The sequence below is a fragment of the Mustela putorius genome, unplaced genomic scaffold (genome assembly GCF_011764305.1).
Source record: "Mustela putorius furo isolate JIRA1106 unplaced genomic scaffold, ASM1176430v1.1 tig00003853_pilon_pilon_pilon, whole genome shotgun sequence".
NCBI classification, from domain to species: Eukaryota; Metazoa; Chordata; class Mammalia; order Carnivora; family Mustelidae; genus Mustela; species Mustela putorius.
The window spans coordinates 85,094,381-85,115,734 of NW_025422005.1; the positions used below are offsets into that span (position 1 = coordinate 85,094,381).

Here is a 21,354-nt window from a genome sequence, read left to right on the forward strand (position 1 = left end):
GGGAGATCCCGGGTCCCCGCGCGCGGAGTGTCGGGGTTTGTTTCAGCTGCTTCCGGTTTCCCGGGAGCCGGCGCCGCTTTCGTGCTTCCGCAAGCCCCCGCGGCCCCAAGCGGGGACGGAAGTTTCGGAGCTGCGGGGCCGGGGCGAGCATCTTTTCTTCCTCGCATTCCGGCAGAGGCCTGGTCGCTACGGGCCGGACCGCAGGGCGCCCCAGATGGCGGCTCAGCGGGTGGAGGTGGACGGCGGGATCATGGAAGGGGTGAGTGCGGGGCAGGGCCGGTGGCGGAGGGAAGTGAGCTTCCCCGTCTGATGTTCTTTCTCTCCTCGCCCACCCACACCCTTGGCAGGGCGGCCAGATCCTGAGGGTGTCTACAGCCCTGAGCTGTCTCCTGGGCCTCCCTTTGCGGGTACAGAAGATCCGAGCCGGCCGCAGCACGCCTGGCCTGAGGTGAATCGGGGCGCTGGGGGGCGGGGCCGCGGGACTGGGGGATGCGGGTGAGCGAGCGCCGGGTGCGGGAGGGGGGGCGGGCTGCTGTTTCGGGGCCTGGGGTTTGGGTCGCCCTGGGTGGCTGGGGAATTGGCAGCCCGGGTGTGATGCTTGTTAGAACCGGCCCCAAGGTTGAGGAATTTGAAGCCAACATCAATGCCCCGGGGCACCACGCTCCAGCTGGGGCGGTTAGCGGTAGTAGGGGCTGTGCGGTCTTGACAGCCTGAAGGGGCAAGTTGAAAAAATAGGCCCGCCTTCATTCTATATAGCTAAAGTTCTCTAGTCTTCTGATGAGTTGTCTTTTAAATGTTTTCTCCCGTCATTGGGCTTATTAAGTACCTGGAGAGGTTGCGGCAAAGGGCAAGAGGGTTCAGGACAGCACGGTCGGGAGGGCGGGAGGAAACTCACTTTTTAACCAGTGTATTCTCTGCTGCTGCACATTTTAGAATCCTAGCTCAGGCAAGGACCCTAACATATTATCCTAGCTTACATTCAGATCTCTAAGAAGTTACGAGTACAATCAGAATTACCAGTTGTGGACAAGGAAACACGTTGATCCTTGAACTTGTTTCGTTCTGTCTGCGAAACCAAGCGGGTCACTAGCTAAGTTTCAGGTATAGGCACCTATTAGAAGGGGACCCAGGTTGAAGCCAGACTGATTCCTTTGGACATTGTAAGAGATGAGCAATCTCTTGGTCTTTTATTTTAACCACATTTCCTTCTGAAATTATTAAAAGGCAGTTATTAATGTGTGCAAACATTAATGACCTTAGTCACACCAGTTGTTTGCAGCAATCAGTTTCACCAGAAGGAAAATCCAATTTATTAAGAATGTGTTAGGTACTTCATTAGTTTGCTAGAGCTGCCATAATACCAGATTGGGTAGCCTAAACAACAGAAATTTATTTTTCTCACTGTTCTGAAGCCTGCAGGTCCAAGATCAAGGTGCTGGCAGGGCTGGTTTCCTCTGAGGGCCATATGGGAAGATTCTTTCCTAGATTTTATGTTTAAGTAATCTCTACACCCAATGTGGGTCTTGAATTTACAACCCCAACATCAAGAGTCCCATGCTCTACTGACTCAGCCAGCCAGCCAGCTAGCCAACCAGCTGTCCCTTGTCTCTTTTTAACTTAATCACCTCCTCAAAGGCCCTAACGCCAAATAGAGTCAGAATCTGAGGTATTAGGAGTCAGGGCTTCAACATAAGAGTTTTGGAGGAACACCATTCAGCCCATAACAGTTTCCATAGATTATTCAATGACATGCAAGTGAGATGGGTGGCCCTGGATAGGTTTTCAGCTTTCCTCTCTGTATACTTCTTATTTGCAATAGTGCATCTATGTATGTGCTTTTAGCTAAAGTAAGTGGTTTGGAAGGAACCAAACGATGCCTTCAAACAGGTAGTCTAGGTTCCTAAAAACTCAAAAGAAGCTCTGACACTGAAGATATGGCACTTGTTGTGGTTAGACCTTGCTCTTTTCTTGCCATTGCAGTTTTATAAATGGGTCATAAAATGTGGGGCTATGGGCACTCTGAATGCACACGTTTTGATGCAGTATTATGACCTGAAGGCCTCAACATTTATCTGGACTGGAAATGATTCGAGATTTGTGTGATGGGCAATTGGAGGGGGCAGAAATCGGCTCCACAGAAATAATGTTTACACCAGAGAAGATTAAAGGTGGAATCCACACAGCAGATACCAAGACAGCAGGGTATGTATCACTTATCTTCCACTGAAGTACAGGTTTTAGAGTGAGACCTGGATTCAGGTGCAGGTACCACCTACCATTACTAGACAATTGCTTAACTTCTTTGGGCTTTATCTTCTTCACTTTTAAAATGGAGATAAAACACTAACCTTTTAGGGATAGAGATGATGTAGTTTTGGGTAATTGCTTATTAATTGTAGCTATTAAATTTAAATATTCCTTTGTGCATGGTATAGCCTGTTTGTTTCTTTTTATTATTTAGAAACGGACTGTTGGAAAGTGACCAAGTTTTTATGCTCTGTAGTAAGAGTAGTTTTTGCATTGTATGTAGCCTATCTAGTTCTTGGCTTGCTGTTAATTATGGACCATATTCTGCTATTAGTCTAGGTATTTTTGTTGTCTTTTAATAGATGCTTGTGCTACCCTGTTTAGAAATGTTTAGATCTGATCTTGGGGTTCCTCCCCCTTTGGAAAATGGATATTTAACAATTAAATGGAGCCTTTATCCTTTTCCAAGAATTCCTCCTTTTATTGATAACACACAGAGGGCACATTTTTTGTTTTCTGAGTTATTTGGCTGATTGCTATTGTAAACCATATCGTTTTACCAAAATCCTATTTTTACTGGGAAATTTGATAAAATAAGAACTAGTAATGTAAACCTGATGCTACTTTGTATCAGAAACTGTTTTAATAGATTTTGATTATTTTAGTTTATGAAAGTGTTTAGTGGGCACCTAGGCGGCTTAGTTGGTTAAGTGGTTAAGCGTCTGACTTTGGCTCAGGTCATGATCTCAGAGTCCTGGGAAGACGTTCTGAATCAGGCTTCCTTCTCAGTGGGGAGCCTGCTTCTCCCTTGCCTTCTGCCCCCACCTTCACCCTCCACCCCCACCCTGTGCTCTCTTTCTCGCTTTCTCAAATAAATAAAATCTTAAAAAAGAAAAAAATATTTAGTGATAAGTGAAACTTGGGTATGGTGTGAAAAGGGACCTGCTGCCAGGCCTAAGGTGAGGTTTTCCGACAGAGAACTTTCTAAGGGGATTAAGGAATTTTGAGGTATCTTTATTTATAGCCAGCATGTTATTTTGGATATTCTCCTGTATAGGAAGGGGGAAAGTTCGATAGTTAACAAACTGTCTAAAGATTAAAACAGAATTACAGAATTTTGAAGCTGCAAGAGGGAAAGTAGAAACCATGTATTTCCAGTTCTTCCTCCACTTTGTGAATGAGAGAATAAAGAGCCTTTGGGGTTGAGTGATTTACCCAATGTCATGGAGTCAGGGACAGAACTAGATTAGAATGTAGGCCTTCTGGCTTCTAATCCACTAGACTATATGGGAAATGAGTTTAAAGTTGCAAATCCAGCTCCATTGATGGAACTTAAACTAAGCTTTTTCCTAGCAAGAAAACATATCTTACTTACTCACATTCTAACATTTTTATCTTACACTGTGATTGTAGTACCATGTGTTTTCTCAGGTGTCTACCCTTGTTTTTGCAATTTCTTACTCTCCTAAAGTTAAGGTTTTCTTTTTTTTAAGATTTATTTATTTATTTATTTATTTGAGAAAGAGATGGAGAGAGCAAGATCGCATGGTGGGGAGGGGCAGAGGGAGAGGGAGAGGAAGAGGCAAACTCTCCGCTGAGCATGGAGCCCAATACAGGGCTCGATCCCAGGACCACAGGATCATGACCTGAGCCTAAGGCAGACACTTAACCAACTGAGCCACCAAGGTGTCCCTGAGGTTTTCTTTACTATTCTTAGAATCTGATTTTATCTGTGGAGAGGGGAAAACACTTTAAATTTCGGTGTCCTCAGAGGGAATAAACACTGAGAAATTAAGTAGTATTAACTTTATGGTTTTCTGTAAACGAAACATTTCCAGGTTTTTTCACTTGCTCCTCACTTAACTCCTTAAGAACAGGGATTATGTTGTATATGTTTTCTCTTATAATACCTAATATGTTATGCAGTCAGTAAATGAAATGCATTGTCAGTGACAAGAGACTGTTTATTTCAGTACATGGTGCGTTTTTAACATGAGAAGGTTAAGTAAAGGTCTGTCTTTTGGTATTAGAGGCTATGTCTAATCTGTACCACAGTCTGTATGAATGTGACAGCTCATGTAGATAATCTGACGAAGGGTTTCATTTTATAAAATACTGCATATTCTAAATTAATTCGTGTTATTTCTCACATTATTTTACTATAATGACTAGAGGTGAGTTACAGCAAAGATTATTTTCTTTAAACTTACTTCAGTGTAAATTATTCAGCTGTCAGTCTTTGTAAAAGATTATTCCATCATATCAAACTCCATGATGGTAAGTACTGTATCTTGACATCTGGAACAATGCCTTGTGCATGGTAGAGATTCAGATGTAATTATTTAAGTATTTCTCGACCTCGGCTTGACTTGTATGTTTAACTATCTGTCATTGTAGAAAAGTTATTACAACTTAATTGACTCTATTTTCTTCGCTGTGTTTTTAGGCTTTAGCTATATTAAATGGATTTTTATAGATCACACTTTCAAGAATCCTTTTATAAAAACTATAAGAACAGTTTTATTTAAAAAAATTCTTTTACTTCTATGCAACTTAAAGATCACATGGCTAATGAGGTGGATTCAAACCTTGATTTGCTGATCATTTAAGGCCCGTTTCTTCTATGAAATACTGTCTTTCTGTTTATTTATTTATTTGAGAGAGAATGAGAGAGAGCAAGCACGAGAGGGGGAAGGTCAGAGCTTCCCCACTAAGCAGGGAGCCCGATGTGGTACTTGATCCTGGTACTCCAGTATCATGACCTGAGCCGAAGACAGTTGCTCAACCAACTGAGCCATCCAGGTGCCCCAGAAATGCTGTCTTTAAGATTCAGGATTTCCTTAGTTACTGAGGTGTTTTGTTTTTGTTTTTGTTTTTTAAGTAAGCTCTAGAGACACCTGGGTGGCTTAGTCAGTTAAGCATCTGCCTTCGGCTCAGGTCATAATCCTGGGGTCCTGGGATCGAGCCCCACATCGGGCTCCTTGCTCAACAGGGAGTCTGCTTCTCCCTCTGCCTGCCGCTCCCCCTGCTTGTGCGCTCTCTCTCTCTCTCTGACAAATAAGTCTTTAAAAAAAAACTAAAGCAAGATCTACGCCTAGAGTGGGGGTTGAACTCATGACCCTGAGATCAAGAGTTGCATGTTTCCAAGAACCATAAGATACCTGGGAATAAACCTAACCAAAGAGGTAAAGGATCTGTACTCGTGGAACTACAGAACACTCATGAAAGAAATTGAAGAAGACACAAAAAGATGGAAGACCATTCCATGCTCTTGGATCGGAAGAATAAACATTGTTAAAATGTCTATACTGCCTAGAGCAATCTATAATTTTAATGCCATTCTGATCAAAATTCCACCGGTATTTTTCAAAGAGCTGGAGCAAATAATCCTAAAATTTGTATGGAATCAGACCCCAGTTTGCTGAGGAAATGTTGAAAAAGAAAAACAAAACTGGGGGCATAACGTTACCCCAGTAAAGCCTGATTTCAGGCTTTACTACAAAGCTGTGATTGCCAAGACAGCATGGTACTGGCATAAAAACAGACACATAGACCAGTGGAACAGAGTAGAGAGCCCAGATATGGACCCTCCACTCTATGGTCAAGTAATCTTCGACAAAGCAGGAAAAAATACCCAGTGGGAAAAAATACAGTGTCTTCAATAAATGGTGCTGGGAAAATTGGACAGCTATGTGTAGAATGTAGAAGAATGAAACTTGACCATTCTCTTACACTGTACACAAAGATAAACTCGAAATGGATAAAAGACCTCAACATGAGACAGGAACCCATCAGAATCCTAGAAAAGAACATAGGTAGTAATCTTTTCAGTATCAACCACAGCAACTTCTTTCAAGATATGTCTCCAAAAGCAAAGGAAACAAAAGTGAAAATGAATTTTTGGGACTTCATCAAGATCAAAAGCTTCTGCACAGCAAAGGAAACAGTCATCAAAACAAAGAGGCAACCCACAGAATGGGAGAAGATATTCACAAATGACAGTGCAGACAAAAGGTTGATATCCAGGATCTTCAAAGAACTTAAACTCAACACACACAAAACAGATAATCATGTCAAGAAATGGGCAGAAGACATGAACAGACACTTCTCCAGTGAAGACATAGAAATGGCTATCAGACACATGAAAAAATGTTCATCATCACTAGCCATCAGGGAAATTCAAATTAAAACCAAACTGAGATACCACCTTATATCAATAAGAATGGCCAAAATTAGCAAGACAGGAAACTACATGTGTTGGTGAGGATGTAGAGAAAGGGGAACTCTCTTACACTGTTGATGGGAATGCAAGTTGATGCAGCCACTTTGGAGAACAGTGTGGAGATTCCTCAAGAAATTAAAAATAGAGTTTTCCTATGACCCTGCAATTGCACTACGGGGTATTTACCCCAAAGAGACAGATGTAGTGAAAAGAAGGGCCATCTGTTTCCCAATGTTTATAGCAGCAATGGCCACGGTTGCCAAACTGTGGAAAGAACCAAGATGTCTTCAATGGACGAATGGATAAGGAAGATGTGGTCCATATACACTATGGAGTATTATGCCTCCATCAGAAAGGATGAATACCCAACTTTTGTATCAACATGGATGGGACTGGAAGAGATTTTGCTGAGTGAAATAAGTCAAGCAGAGAGAGTCAATTATCATATGGTTTCACTTATTTGTGGAGCATAACAAATAACATGGAGGACATGGGGAGATGGAGAGGAGAAGGGAGTTGAGGGAAATTGGAAGGGGAGATGAACCATGAGAGACCATGGACTCTGAAAAACAATCTGAGAGTTTTGAGGGGGCAGGGGGGTGGGAGGTCGGGGGAGCCAGGTGGTGGGTATTATAGAGGGCACGTATTGCATGGGACACTGGGTGTGGTGCATAAACAATGAATTCTGTTATACTGAAAAGAAAGAAAAAAAAAGTTGTATGCTTTACTCTCTGAGCCAGCCAAGTGTGCCCCCTCTTTTTCAATGGGTTGTTTTTAAACTTTAGACTTGAGGTTACATACCTGCCTTCCCAGTTGTCTGTGCTCGGCTCATTTTGATGTGTAGTAACACCATGTTCTTGAGACTTTAGAAAGAAAATGTGGCTAACCCTGTTTTGCCTTCTTAGGAGTGTATGCCTCTTGATGCAGGTCTCAATGCCCTGTGTTCTCTTTGCTGCTTCTCCATCAGAGCTTCGTTTAAAAGGTGGAACGAATGCTGAAATGGCACCACAGATTGATTACACAGCTATGGTAAGGGCCTTTGTTGTTGATGAACTGAGATGATCTCTCATGTATTCTTCTGAATCTCTGTCCTCTATTTAATATATCCTGAGTGGTTTGTGTGCATACCTGTTCATTTTTTCATGGTGTCTAGTTCTTTTGTGGGAGAGGGTAACGGATTATGTTTAGATTTTGTGTTGTATCTTAGAACAATGTTCATAGTGACCAATTAAATGTTAAACTTTTAATTTTGGTTTATATATCAGTTATTTTATTTGAAAAATAGAATTCTCCTACGTATTTTTGTATCAATATTTATCCATAGTGCCTTTTTACCAGCTCAGTGCAGAGCACTTTTGTTTAATAAATATGCGTGTTGAATCAGTGAATATTTGTGGTTTAAGTAACAATAAACCGATTTTTCAGGTTTTCAAGCCAATTGTGGAAAAATTTGGTTTCAAATTTAATTGTGATATTAAAATGAGGTAAGTTACTTATTTAATAGCCCTTCGACCCACTATTTATACTTAAAATTGTGGGAAAACGAGACATTAGAGAATTATTCTGGAACCCACTACTTCTTGTAGTAATTAGGAAATAGAGTTTGTAGGAAATAATTGTGCTTCCTGGGCTTAAAAACAGAAAGCAGCAGGGGGGCATGGGGCCTTGAAAGCAGCCACATATGGTGTTTGCTTGTTTCTAGGAAGAAATATTTTCAAGGGAATCGCTACACTGAGGGATCTTCACGTCTGGTGTTACCTATGCTCAACACAGACTGAGTACTTTCTGTGTGCAGAAAGTGGATTAAGCATGGCAGGGTCATAAAAGGGACTCTCCTCCACAATGCAGATCAGTTATTTTCCAAAGAAACACATTGATTTTTCAGATTATTTCTCTCCAAGGCTTCCCTTCTGCCACATAAAAACAAAGCCTGATTTCTTCATGAGGCATTTAAGTGTGCTACAGTCTTGGTCCATTGTTCCAGTTTACCTTTCTAGCTTCATTCCCTGCACCCCCACCCCCCATGTATTCTAACACACGTTTACTTGCTTTTTAAACCTACTCTGCCTTTGGGCTTTCATTTCTTTGTTCATGTTTTTCCTCTCCTGCTCTCTTAAAAACTAGAAATACTATATTTTTTCATAGTGTAACCTGTAATTTCTTGTGTGAATTGTCCATGGGTGTGTCTCTGTTGGAATTCATATTTGCACCTCTCTTGTGGTCTTCTTACAGCCTGATGTGGTCTAGTAGGTTGTCTTTGTGGCCATGTATTTATCAGATGGGGAGCTCCTTGTGTATAGGAGCGCTGTTACTCTCTTCTTTATGTTGCCAGCGTCCTCTATAGAATAAAGTGACACTCAGTATTTGAGTTACAGTTTTGTTAGTGTTTAGCTACTTCAGTATTCATCATATATTACTGAGGACCTCCTCCTTGCCAGATGTTATTTTAGGGCGCTGGAATATAGCAGGAACAAAACGGACAAGGTGCTTCTGTCAAGGTGCTTATATTCTAAAACAGCACAGTCAAAAAGAACTTTCTGCGTTGAGGGAAATGTTCCCTATCTGCCCAGTATAGTAGTCACTAGCTGCATACGACTGTTGAGCACTTAAAATGTGGCCGGTGTGACTTGGGAGCTGAATTTTAAATGACATTTAAATTTAAATGGTCACATGCAGTCTGTGGCTACCATATTGGACAGCACAGACTCAAAACATTACTTGGAAATTTCAAACATGAACTATATGTTTGGAGATCATTCACATGTTATTTTATTGTAAACGTTTAGCTTTATTTTTGTTGTACAAGCAGTTTATGTGAGTGTTTGTTATACTTTCTGTAGGGGCTACTACCCAAAAGGGGGTGGTGAAGTGATTGTCCGAATGTCACCAGTTAAACAGTTGAATCCAATAAATTTAACTGACCGTGGCTCTGTGACTAAGATATATGGAAGAGCTTTTGTTGCTGGTGTTTTGCCATTTAAAGTAAGTTGTCTGGAAGTGTATGTGGGTCTTGGTATTATGTCATAATAAATTTTGAAATTCTTGAAAGCACTCTTTTTTTTTTTTTTGAGATTTTATTTTTAAATACTCTGTATGCTGAACATGAGCTAGAACTTAAACACTTGAGATTGAGAGTTGCATGCTCCAGTCCATGGGGTGCCTGGATGGCTTAGTTGGTTAAGTGTCTGCCCTTGGCTCAGGTCATGATCGCAGGGTCTTGGGATTGAGTCCCTCATTGGGCTCCCTGCTCAGTGGGGAATCTGCTTCTCCTTCTCCCTCTATGCTCTGTTTCTCATTCTCTCTCCAGTAAATAAATAAAATCTTAAAAAAAAAAAGAGAGAGTTGCATTCTCTACTGACTGAGCCAGCCAGTTCCCCCTAATGCACATAATTTTTTAATAGATTTTTTTCATTAAAAAATTTTCCTAAATATCTATGCTTTTTACTCTTGAAAGTCTAGTTTTTATATAATGCACATAAAAGTTATTAATTATTGTATGTTCCTTTGAAGGCTTGAAAATAATTGTCAAAATAATCATTAATTTCTTTTATTCTATTTTTCTGTCTTGCCACAATAGGTAGCAAAAGATATGGCAGCGGCTGCTGTAAGATGCATCAGAAAGGAGATTAGGGATCTTTATGTTAACATCCAGCCCGTTCAGGAACCTAAAGACCAAGCCTTTGGCAATGGAAATGGAATAATGTGAGACAATACACTTTTTCCTGGGTATTGATTGAGAGCTCTGAAATAATTATCCTGTTTAAGTGAAAGATCTGTAGTTTTTCTGTTGAAATAGTACAGTTTTAAAAATACATATTTTTAAGGACATTCCTACCTAAAACAGCAGTATTATGAATTAAGACCATTATTTTATTCAGAATTTTTCTCTGGGTATGGTTTGCTTTTCATTACGTTGTAAGAGTTCTTTCACTCTTAAGATAGCTCTTAAACTAATCAGAAGTTAGTCTTTGAAGCTGATCCTAAGAGAGACATTTCCAGTTGTTTTTCTGTACCTCAAATGTGAAGTCCATTGACATGTAAATGTTAGATCTGGCAAAGATCTATTTAGAAAATAATTATATTAATTTAATTAGTTGTTATTGATTTAAATATAAAAATGCTTTAATCTTTTGAAGTAAGAGTGTCTCTTGTGGATGAAAAGTATCTTTCAGAGTTTCTATTAAAGGATTTAAATGCATGTCCTACATTTGATAGTTCTATCTAAAAACTATAAAACAGGGTACTTGGGTGGCTCAGTGGGTTAAGCATCTGCCTTCAACTGAGGTCATGATTGCAGGGTCCTGGGATGGAGCCCTGCATCAGGCTCCCTGCTCGGTGGAATGCCTGCTTCTCCCTGTCTCTCTGCTGCTGCTCCTGTTTATGCTCTCTCTCTCTCTCAAATAAATAAAATCTTAAAAAAAAATAATAAAAGTAAAAACTAAAGCAAAACCAAACATTTCTGTAGAAAGATCTTTCCTTTTTTTAATTGAAGTGTAGTTGGCCTTGAAGTATATATATAATATAGTGATTTGACAATATGTTTTGCTCACCATGAATGCAGATTCCATCTGTCACCTTATGATGCCATTGCAATACGATGGACTGTATTCCCTATGCTGTGCCTTTCATCCCTGTGGCTTACTCATTCCATAACTGGAAACCCTGTATCTCCCACTCCCCTTCGCCCATTTTGCCCATCCCCCATCCCTTCCACTTTGACAACCCTCAGTTTATCCTGTATTTATGGATCTGTTTGCGCTTTTGTTTTTAAGATTCCACATATAAGTGAAATTGTGTGCTATTTGTCTCTCTTTGTCTGACTTATTTCACTTAGCACACAAATGGCAAGATCTCATTTTTTATGGCTGAGTTAATACTCTACTGTGTATATACGTACCACATCTTCTTTAGCTATTCCTCTATTAATGGACACTTGAGTTGCTACTAGCTTTGTAATTAATTATTGATAGATATATACTTATTGCCCTTTTGTTAATTGTTTTCTGGTTGTTTTTGTAGTCCTCTGTTTCTCTTGTGTTCTTCTCTTGCTCCCTTTGTGATTGATGACTTTTGGTAGTGTTCTTTCTCTTGGTGTTTTCTTTATTTTCTGTGTACCAACATTTTAGTTTTGTGGTTTCCATGAGGTTCATATAAAACATCCTAAGTATATAGCAGTCTATTTTAAGGTAGTGGGAGAGCCTGAGTGGGGAGAGAGGCAGAGGAAGGGAGAGAGACAGATCCCAAGCATACTCTGCCCTGAGCTTAGAGCCCCATATAGGGCTTGATCTCATAACCCTGAGTTGGTGACTGAAATCAAGAGTCAGATGCTCAATGCACTGAGCCACCCAGGGGCCCCTCATAAAATATAGTATAGTAGAAATGGTATCTTTTATTGTGGATGGCAGAACTTCAAGGAGAGTCATTCCTTGTATGTAAATCGATTAGAATCTAGTGTGACTTCTTGTCAGAAGTGCTGAAGGATACTGATGCTCTGATGAAGTTGGACTATGCTAGTTGTGCCGCTCCCTAAATAGAGAATTTCACTTTTGCAATTTACTAGATAGATCTAATTCTACATACTTATGAATAATCACTATTCCACTGTATTATATTTGCATATAATTTTAGAACATATCATAGATAGTAATACTTTTCTTTTTTCCTATATAGCATTATTGCTGAGACATCCACTGGCTGTTTGTTTGCTGGATCATCACTTGGTAAACGAGGTACAGATAAATGAATGGGGGTCCACAATTTCCAGTGCTAGTGTAAAATTTTTTAATTATCTGTTAGGATTTGAATGTTATAGCATGATTGATGGTTAAGTGTAAAAGGATATGGTTAATAGATTATGTTTTAGAGTCAGTTAGATTTTCAGTCTTTCTCCTGACTTTATACTTAGAAAAATTTCAGTTATAGAAAAGTTGAACAGCTAATGAACATCCATCCGCTGTTCTCACAGTAGTTAACTTTTAGCTACAAGTTTGTGAATTTCTGAACTATTTCAATGTAAGTTGCAGATACTGTCGTACCCTTGAATACTGTAGTAAGGATGTCCAGAGAGTAATACCTAAGTAATCACAATAGCATTTTACACCCAGAGAATTTGTCTGTTATATTCAGATGTAACCAGTTGTTTCCAGAATATTTTTTACAGCAGTGTTTTTGGGTTTTTTTTTGACCACTCAGCTAGTTGGTCATGTCTACTTAATTTCTTTTCTTTTTTTTTTTTAATTTTTAATCTTTTATTAGCATATAATGTATTATTAGCCCCAGGGGTACAGGTCTGTGAATTTCTATACTTAGTTTCTTTCCTACTACAAAATAGTTTCACCTTGCTTTTTCTTTCATGATACTGACAGTTTGAAAAGTCCAGGCCATTTTCTCATAGAATTTCCCACAATTTGGATTTGTCTGATTGTCTCATGATTAGATATATTCAGGTGAAACATTTTTAGTAGGAATAGGTGCATTCCATTGTATCAAAGCAGGGTAGGTGATAATGTCAGTTTGTCTTTTATTGATAAAGCTGGCTGTAATCACTTGGTTAAAGCAATGTCTTCCAGGTCTGTTGGCTATAAATCCTTTCCCTTTTTAAAAGTAATAAAGTCATCTGGGATAATACTTTGAGACCATTTGATTATCTTATTCCTCTACAGCTTTCATGCAGTGGTTTTAGTGTCTATTGGTGAATCTTCCCTGCATTAGTTATTACGTTGGTGATTTCAAAAAACTGAATACTTTTGTGAAAGGGAAGTGTAGTTAAGATTTAGTATATTTGGGAGAGGAGATACGTGTATACATTGGATTGTAATATTTGAAGTTACTTTTGCCACTGAGGTCACTTCTCACTGGACTCCTTCTTACTTGTGTGGTAGCTGCTTACTTTATTGCTACTTTGTAGATCTTTAAAAGGTACTTCCCCAGGGTACCTGGGTGGCTCAGTGAGTTGAGCCTCTGCCTTTGGCTCAGGTCACGATCTCAGGGTGCTGGGATTGAGCCCCACATGGGGCTCTCTGCTCAGCAGGGAGCCTGCTTCCCCCCCTCTCTCTGCCTGCCTCTGTGATCTCTCTCTGTCAATAAATAAATAAAATCTTTAAAAATAATAAATAAAAGGTACTTACCCTTGCAGTTCTGTTTAAACACATTTATTACTGCCAAAAATAAAAAAATTTCAGGTAAATCATAGTCTACTCACTTGGTAGATGTAGATACCAGTTGGGTATTAGATCTTATCAACATAATGCAATAAGTAAAATCACAATGACATAATGAATATGACATAACTGAATTCTATTTAAAACTGTGCTATATAAAGTGTGATTGGTGGACCAGCAGCATATTCTCTCCCTCTCTCCCTCTGCACCTCTCCCTGCTTGTTCTCTATTTCTCTCAAATAAATATACAAATCTTAAAAAAAAAATCATTTGATATTCTACTACTTTTGACAGCCTTATTTTGTATTCAGCATTGTATAAAGATTTGGGGCATGTGGAGAAGCAGGGAGTAGGGGATGGTGATAAATATTTTGTCTTATTTTCAAAATAAGATAATGCCTGTTTAAGTCTTTTTTTTTTTTTTTTTAATTTTATTTATTTATCAGAGAGAGAGAGGGGGAGAGAGTGAGCACAGGCAGACAGAATGGCAGGCAGAGGCAGAGGGAGAAGCAGGCTCCCCACTGAGCAAGGAGCCCGATGTGGGACTCGATCCCAGGACGCTGGGATCATGACCTGAGCCGAAGGCAGCTGCTTAACCAACTGAGCCACCCAGGCGTCCCATGCCTGTTTAAGTCTTAAAGGAATAAAATTTTACAGTATTTAATATGAGAATTTTTTTTGATATGAGAATTTTTATCTGTTCTTCCTTAGATGAAAATTAATTCTGACTTTTAAAAAATCCTTTAATTCCAATAGAATTGCCTGCAGATGAATTATAATACATATAAACTGCAAATTTTAAATTTTGAAGTTGAAGCATAGCATTATGGGATCATAACTTGGTTATAAATTGGTTTCCTAATTAGTACTTTTATTTTTAAAAAATTTTTAAAGATTTATTTATTTTGAGAGTGTACAAACAAGAGGGGCAGAGGAGAAAGAGAGACAATCTCCAGCAGATTCCATGTTGAGTGCAGAGCCCCATGTGACCCCGAGATCATGACCTTAGCTAAAACCAAGAGTCAGACACTTAACCAACTGAGCCACCCAGTCGTCCCTCATAATTAGTACTTTTAAAACAGGGCCAAAGCAGCCTGGTTTTTCCTCCACTAGGTTCATTTAAAGATACAAATGATTTGCCTGTGCTAAGCTCCCAGAAGACTTAAGTATTTTAAAGGTCTTATCCTAAAAATTGCATTGGGTGAATGCAGAGGCCTAAAAAAATGTTATACCAGTGCTAACTGGGATATATTAATTCAACTTTTTGCCTCTTCATAATTTAGTTTTTTCCTGTCGTGTCTGTCCTAGGTGTAAATGCAGACAAGGTTGGAATTGAAGCTGCTGAAATGCTCTTAGCAAATCTTAGACACGGGGGCGCTGTGGATGAGTATCTGCAGGACCAGGTAAGCATGCCCGCTGGAGAGAAACCTTGTAGATCCCGAGCTTCATCATCATCCTCCTCCTCTCCGGTAGCAGGTGGTGCTTTTCCATCCACAGATTGTTTGGGCAGAGCTTCAGCCAGTCTTCTTAAACTAGTCAGCCTGTCTGTACCAAGTTGAATTAAGATACTGGGTAGCATTTCTGTCAGCTGCTTTGTCTCAGCATGGCCTGTAATGGTGGTAAAGTGTTTGCTGCCAGCAATGCCTGAACTTTGGGGTTGTTAAAGTGCATCACTGTTCCTTGGTTTGTGAACATATTCATTTCAATACTAGAGAAATTATTTACCCCTGACTTCTTTAAGGAGAACTGAAGTTTTTTATCATCTGCTGTAGCAGTTTTATGAACCACCCTCTTCTTTCGGTGAGCAGTTCCTTTCCCACCAATGCACACTTGTGCTTGCAGTTTGGGGAGTTTCTCCTGGCTCATGATAGTTTCTTTCATCTTGTTGGAGCGGAAGTAGGACCATGTGGGGAACTAGGGTTGAATTTCAGAGGGTCTCAGGTGGACCAGCTGAGATTAGGTCTGAATATAAATTTTAATCATTGACTTTTGAAGACTAATTGGCATGTCTTAGTTCCAGTTTTTAAATATTCTGCAATTACATACCTCAAATTACAGTTTTCAGCTTGACCTGGCTACAGCATTTGGCCCAACGGATCACTCTATCCTTCTTGAAATATTTTCCTCACTTGCTTTCTTTTTTTAATTTTTAAATTATTTAGAGTCAGTGGTGGGTGCAGAGGGAGAGGGAAAGAATCTTAAGCAGGCCCACGCCCAGGACAGAGCCTGACACAGGGCTAGATCTCACAACCCTGAGATGATCTGAGCCAAAATCAGATCTGAACCAACTGAGCCACCCAGGCTCAGTTGCTCCCTAAAACATTATTATCTTTTTTTTCTCCCTGGCTGTGTGTTCTAGTCTTTTGCTAGTTTGTTATTACTATTGTATTCATCTTCTCAACTTCTAAATTTTGGAGAATCCCTAGGCTCAGGCTCATGCATCTTTTTTGTATCTGTATTCACTTCCTCAGTTATTTTGTCCCGTGTCACAGCTTACGTACCATCTGTATACAAACAATTCCCAAATTTATATCACTGGCTCAGGCTTTTCTCCTTAATTCCAAATTCATATCCCTTGCTCCTGTCAGTATTTACACTTGGATGTGTCATAGACCTCTGAAACTTAACATATCTACTTACATGGAGAGATACTGGTGAATGTTTCCAAGTAAGATCTTTTTATGGTCCACTGTCTTGATATATTTTCTTTTTTTCTACCACACTTTTTTCTCCTTAATCTCAAATTAGCAATCTGTATTTAAAAATATACTCTTCAGGATTTCTTAACCAGCTTTTTCTTTCTTTCTTTCTTTCTTTTTTAAAGATTTTATTTTTAAGTAATCTACACTCAGCGTGGGGATTGAACTCACAACCCCAAGATCAAGAGTTGAATGTTCCTCTGACTGAGCCAGCTGGGTGCCACCCCCCACCCACTGCTTTAACTAGTTTCTTAAGACAATTTCCCTTGTTTCCAGTCTTTTCTTACCCTGGTGTACTCTGTACTCCCAGTAATTCTGTATTAGTATATTTATTTACCTGTTAAAATGTAATTTTAGAGAGTGGAAGAAGTTTGTCATATTCCAGCTTATAGAGACAGTTGGTCTGATTAAATAGATTATTAGCTTTTAACTCTATATTTTATTCTTAAACAGTAATTTTAGAAAACCTATGTTAACAACTGCTGCTAAGCATTTCTGTACGATATCACAGACTGCAGGTGACACAGGTTTTTTATCATCTTCAGAATAATAGAAAGAAGTAGAAATTCTTTTAGCTCTTTTGATTTCTAATAGTATTTTCATGTGGTAAGGAGTAGAATTTTAACTCCAAATACTAGTAAACATGCAAAATTTTTCTTCTTTGTTCTTTTTTTAATAGCTGATCATTTTCATGGCATTAGCCTGTGGAGTTTCCAGAATAAAAACAGGACCAGTTACACTCCATACACAAACGGCTATACATTTTGCTGAACAACTAGCAAAGGTGAGTATTCCATTAGTGAGAGTAATTGATTTTTATTGTAGCCAGTTTTGAGTCAGGTTGTAATAGACAGAAAATTTAATGATAATCATAATTGCTGTCACTCACCTAGTACTTCCTGTGTGGTAGACATTGAGCTAACTCAGCAATGTACTTGCATCATCTTATTCTGCATAAGCACTTTATTATTTATTTTAAGATTTTATTTCTTAATTTGAGAGGGAAAGAGAGAACGAGGGAGCACAGGCAGGGCGAAGGGCAGAGGGAGAGGAAGAAGCAGGCTCCCCACTGAGCAGAGAGCCCAATGCGGGGCTGGATCCCAGGACCCTGAGATCATGACCTGAGCTGAAGGCAGAGGCTTAACTGACTAAGCCACCCAGGCGCCCCATATTTACTTATTTGTAAGGATTCATTTACTTATTAGAAAGAGCACAAGAGCTAGGAGGAGGGACAGAGGGAGAAGGAGAATCTCAAGCAGTCTCCCTGCCAAGTGTGGAGCCCGACATGGGGCTCAATCCCCGGATCCCATGATCACAACCTGAGCCAAAATCAAGAATCAGCTGCTCATGAGCCATCCAGGTGCACTTCTGCATAACCATTTTAACCCACTGAGCCATCCAGGCACCCTGCATAACCATTTTAGATGGCTCTTTATTATTATTCCCATTTTCCATGTGAGTAAAGTAAGGTAGAGGGATTCAATTAATTGCTCAAGACTATAGTTTCTTAGTGGCAGAACTGTACTTTGAGTAAACCCAGGAAAGCATAAATCAGAGCCCACAGGTGGTACTGCCTTACAGAGTAAAGATGTTTTGGTGAGAACTATGAAATCAAATCATAGGGGATTTATAATTGGCCATAAACTTAAATATTTATATAATAATTTATATGTTTCATTTTCTTGTGATTCTGTGGTAGAATGGAATATTTGCTGAAATTTTCATACCAGTCCTCTTAACTTTTGTAAGACTAGATTTACAGTTTTTAGTGAAATAAGATTTAGTATTGTACCTTTTTTTAAAAAGTGACTTTTATTGTACCTTTTTAAAAAAAAGTGACATGTTTATCTCATCCGGAATTAATATAATTTCTTTATAGAAAATTTGGAAAATAAGGGGAAAAAAGTGCCATAATTCCCTTTTGCTAGTAAAACCACTGTTGACTTTTAGGTATTTTCCCCTGAAAAGTGTTTTCTCTTTGTACTTTTTTTTTACACTTAATGCACATAGCTTCATTTCTTGCCTTTTCCAGTAACTTTGCGTAGTTCCATTTTGCTATAGTCTTTGTAATTTCATAAAGTGATATAAAATTTATAAGTCAGAATTTTATGAAGGTGCTGACCTTAAGTAGTTTTAAAAATTGTAAGTCACACTGTTTTAAAAAAAAGCCACTATAAACATGGACTAAGCACAAAGTCACTGTTACCCTACTCTCTCCAGTTTATTTGCACGATTTTTAATAACATGGGGGCATAGATAAGGGGCACCTGGGTGGCACAGTCTGTTAAGTGTCCGATGCTTGGTTTTGGCTCAGGTTTTGATCTCACAGTTGTGAGATCGAGTCCCACATCAAACTCTGCACTCAGTACAGAGTCTGCTTGAGATTCTCTTTCCCTCTCCCTCTGCCCCTCCTGCTTGTGCTCTTTCTCTCTCTCTATTTCTAAAATAAATAAATAAGCTTTTTCTGGCATCTTGGGGCCTGTGGAGGCCTGCTGGGGACAGGACTCCTCTAAAACGCCAAATAATGTCTGGAAGTCTGTGGTCCAAGGCCATTTTTGCTGGCTATAAGCGGGTCTCCGCAACCAGAGGGAGCACACAGCTCTTCTTAAAATCGAAGGTGTATATGCTCAAGATGAAATGAAATTCTATCTAGGCAAGAGATGTGCTTACGTGTATAAAGCAAAGAACAATGCAGTGACTCCTGGTGGCAAACCAAACAAAACCAGAGTAATCTGGGGAAAAGTAACTTGTGCTCATGGAAACAGCAGCATGGTTCGCGCCAAATTATAAAGCAACCTTCTTGCTAAAGCCATTGGCCACAGAATCCGTGTGATGCTGTACACCTCAAGGATTTAAATTTAATGAGAAGTAAGTAAAGGTGTAGATTTGTTCTTTTGTAAAAAAAAAAATTGAAAATTAAAAATAAAATAAAATAAATAAGTCTTAAAAAAAAAGAAAAAAGCTTGGATAAAATTTGGTTCAGTTGTAGGAAAAGGCTAATAGGAATTAAAAGCAAATTATATTTGATATCGAGAGATCGTTAGCTGTATTTTTTATTTTTTTATTAATGCTGTATTTCCATAATGCTGTATTTCCATTAATGCTGTCTTTCTTTGTGGACTATGATCTCCTTGAGAGTAGGGACCAAGTTGTATTCATTTGATCTTCTGTTTTATAATACTTAGCATGCAATAGACGCTGACATGTTATTTGAAGTGAGTACCCAGTGAAAAGTACTGTGACCTGGCATTTATAGCTCTGGTTTCTTTTTAGCTTTGTTGTCTTTTAACTGAGGGACGTTGGGTGAGCTGCTTTGTCTTTCTGTTCCTCTGTGCAGATAATTGATCTGTAAAATCAGAGACTGGTGCATAATCCCTTAAGACTCCTTTCAGCTCTAAATTTTTGTAGTTTTCAATATGTTTGTATATAGGTTAGAAATGGTTTCCTTGACTGTTCCTATGTTTCATGTTTATATAATGCTTACAGTGTGAGGAAATATTTATGCATATATAGTTACATAAATAATTTGGCTATATAGCTCAGAATTCAGTGTGTATTCTTTCAGCAATAATTTTCAGTATTACTGTTTATCAGTACACTGCCACATAAAACTGAAACTGGAATAATTTGTGAATATTATTATTTAACAGGGCCCCAGAGTGATGGTTTTCAAATGGTGTTTTATAGAATCCTAAGGTTTTAGGCACCCTTGAAATCCCTTTGCTACAAATTAAACCCACTCAGTTGTTTTGATTTTAATTGTTTTGTTAGAATGAACACAGTAGCTTTAAAAAAAAAAAAAAAGTTTCCAGAATACAGTGATGGAGATTGTATATTTCAAAGCCAAACTTGAATCCGTTAGCAAGTCAAAAATAACACTGCTAAGCCAGTAAAGATGAAGAACCTCCCCCCACCTTCCTTCTCTGAACTAAATTTTTTTTGAATAGCATATTTAGGGAATAAAATTGGCAAGAAAAATTTGAGGGAAATTGAAAACTTGATACTTGACAAAATAAGAGAAGTATAAATGCTTCAGTGCCCCGTTTTAGAAAAAATTTAGGAAGTAGGCAGTGAAGGTATGTTACAGTTAACAGTTGAGATTTTTAAAATGATGATTGCCTAGCCTACAGACATCCTGGGATTTTGATTCAGTGGTTACGGAGTGGATATACATTCTGGCAGACTATACATTCTGACAGAACTGCACAAGCATTATTTCTGAACAAGAGTCATGGTTCTGGAGCAAAACATTTTATATCCAGACTACTGAATTTCTCATGAGTCATTTGATCTTTGTGCCTCTAGCTGCTTCAATAAAATGAGTTAGATATTAATTACCTGACTTTTTAAGTAGGATTTGTGGGCTCTCCTTTCATCCCTCCTCTTATTACTTATATACAAAACATTTCTCTGGTTTCAGGCTAAATTCTCTGTGAAGAAATCAGAAGATGAAGAAGATGCATCTAAAGACACTTATATTATTGAATGCCAAGGAATTGGAATGACAAATCCGTATCTATAGGGTATTTGCCTTTTAAATAATACCTCAGTGATGTATTGCACTAATCCATAAATACTAGAAAACAATGAATAAGAAGTAACTTATTAAAGAATCTGACATAAGCATGGAGATGAAGTACAGAGTGTTGTAGATTTGCTGAGAATTCTTCATCAAATTAATCTTACCTTGACTATCTCCTGAGATAAGGACAAGGAAATAAAAGAGCTGATGGATGTGTATGATAGCTGATTTCAGTATTAAAGTATTGAAATAGAACATTCATTCCACCTGAAGTGTGTTTTTCTTCTTATATAATAGATTAAGTCAGGGATGTAGATTTGGTCTGTAATTTGGATCTGGTTCTAATCACTTTATCAAAACCTTATGTAAAGTATGATGAGACAGCTTTTTGCACAAGTACTTGCTGTGTCAACAATAACATTTAATAAGCACTTTCTCATTCAGATTATGTGTACCTTCTGTGGAATTTTGAATCTGTGGAATGTTTTAAAATCTAACAATGAG

At 38.7% G+C, this 21,354-nt stretch overlaps 1 protein-coding gene and 1 pseudogene across 3 annotated transcripts; both read left to right on the forward strand.

The window, feature by feature from the left end:
• Positions 1–21,111, forward strand: RTCA (RNA 3'-terminal phosphate cyclase). 3 transcript variants are annotated; one of them, XM_004775183.3, is made up of 11 exons: positions 1–259; positions 348–448; positions 2,059–2,202; positions 7,375–7,498; positions 7,895–7,953; positions 9,310–9,451; positions 10,047–10,171; positions 12,140–12,198; positions 14,938–15,032; positions 17,008–17,112; positions 20,749–21,111. In XM_004775183.3, the coding sequence occupies exons 1-11, from the start codon at positions 215–217 to the stop codon at positions 20,848–20,850; spliced, it is 1,101 nt and encodes a 366-aa protein (XP_004775240.1). In that variant the 5' UTR covers positions 1–214; the 3' UTR covers positions 20,851–21,111. The 3 variants fall into 3 exon arrangements, with proteins under 3 accessions (XP_004775240.1, XP_004775241.1, XP_044920844.1); XM_004775184.3 differs by lacking the exon at positions 1–259 and having other exon boundaries at positions 1,981–2,202; XM_045064909.1 differs by lacking the exon at positions 1–259 and having other exon boundaries at positions 352–448; positions 2,044–2,202.
• LOC123387370 lies at positions 17,659–20,741 on the forward strand (annotated as a pseudogene).
• Positions 21,112–21,354: the final 243 nt, after the last annotated feature.

Excerpts from the sequence above, each read along its gene's own strand:
- RTCA (XM_004775183.3), top strand. The coding sequence starts at position 215 with ATGGCGGCTCAGCGGGTGGAGGTGGACGGCGGGATCATGGAAGGG. Across the intron at positions 12,199-14,937 it reads ATCATCACTTGGTAAACGAG|GTGTAAATGCAGACAAGGTT; the intron begins GTACAGATAAAT and ends TGTCTGTCCTAG. Across the intron at positions 17,113-20,748 it reads TTGCTGAACAACTAGCAAAG|GCTAAATTCTCTGTGAAGAA; the intron begins GTGAGTATTCCA and ends CTCTGGTTTCAG.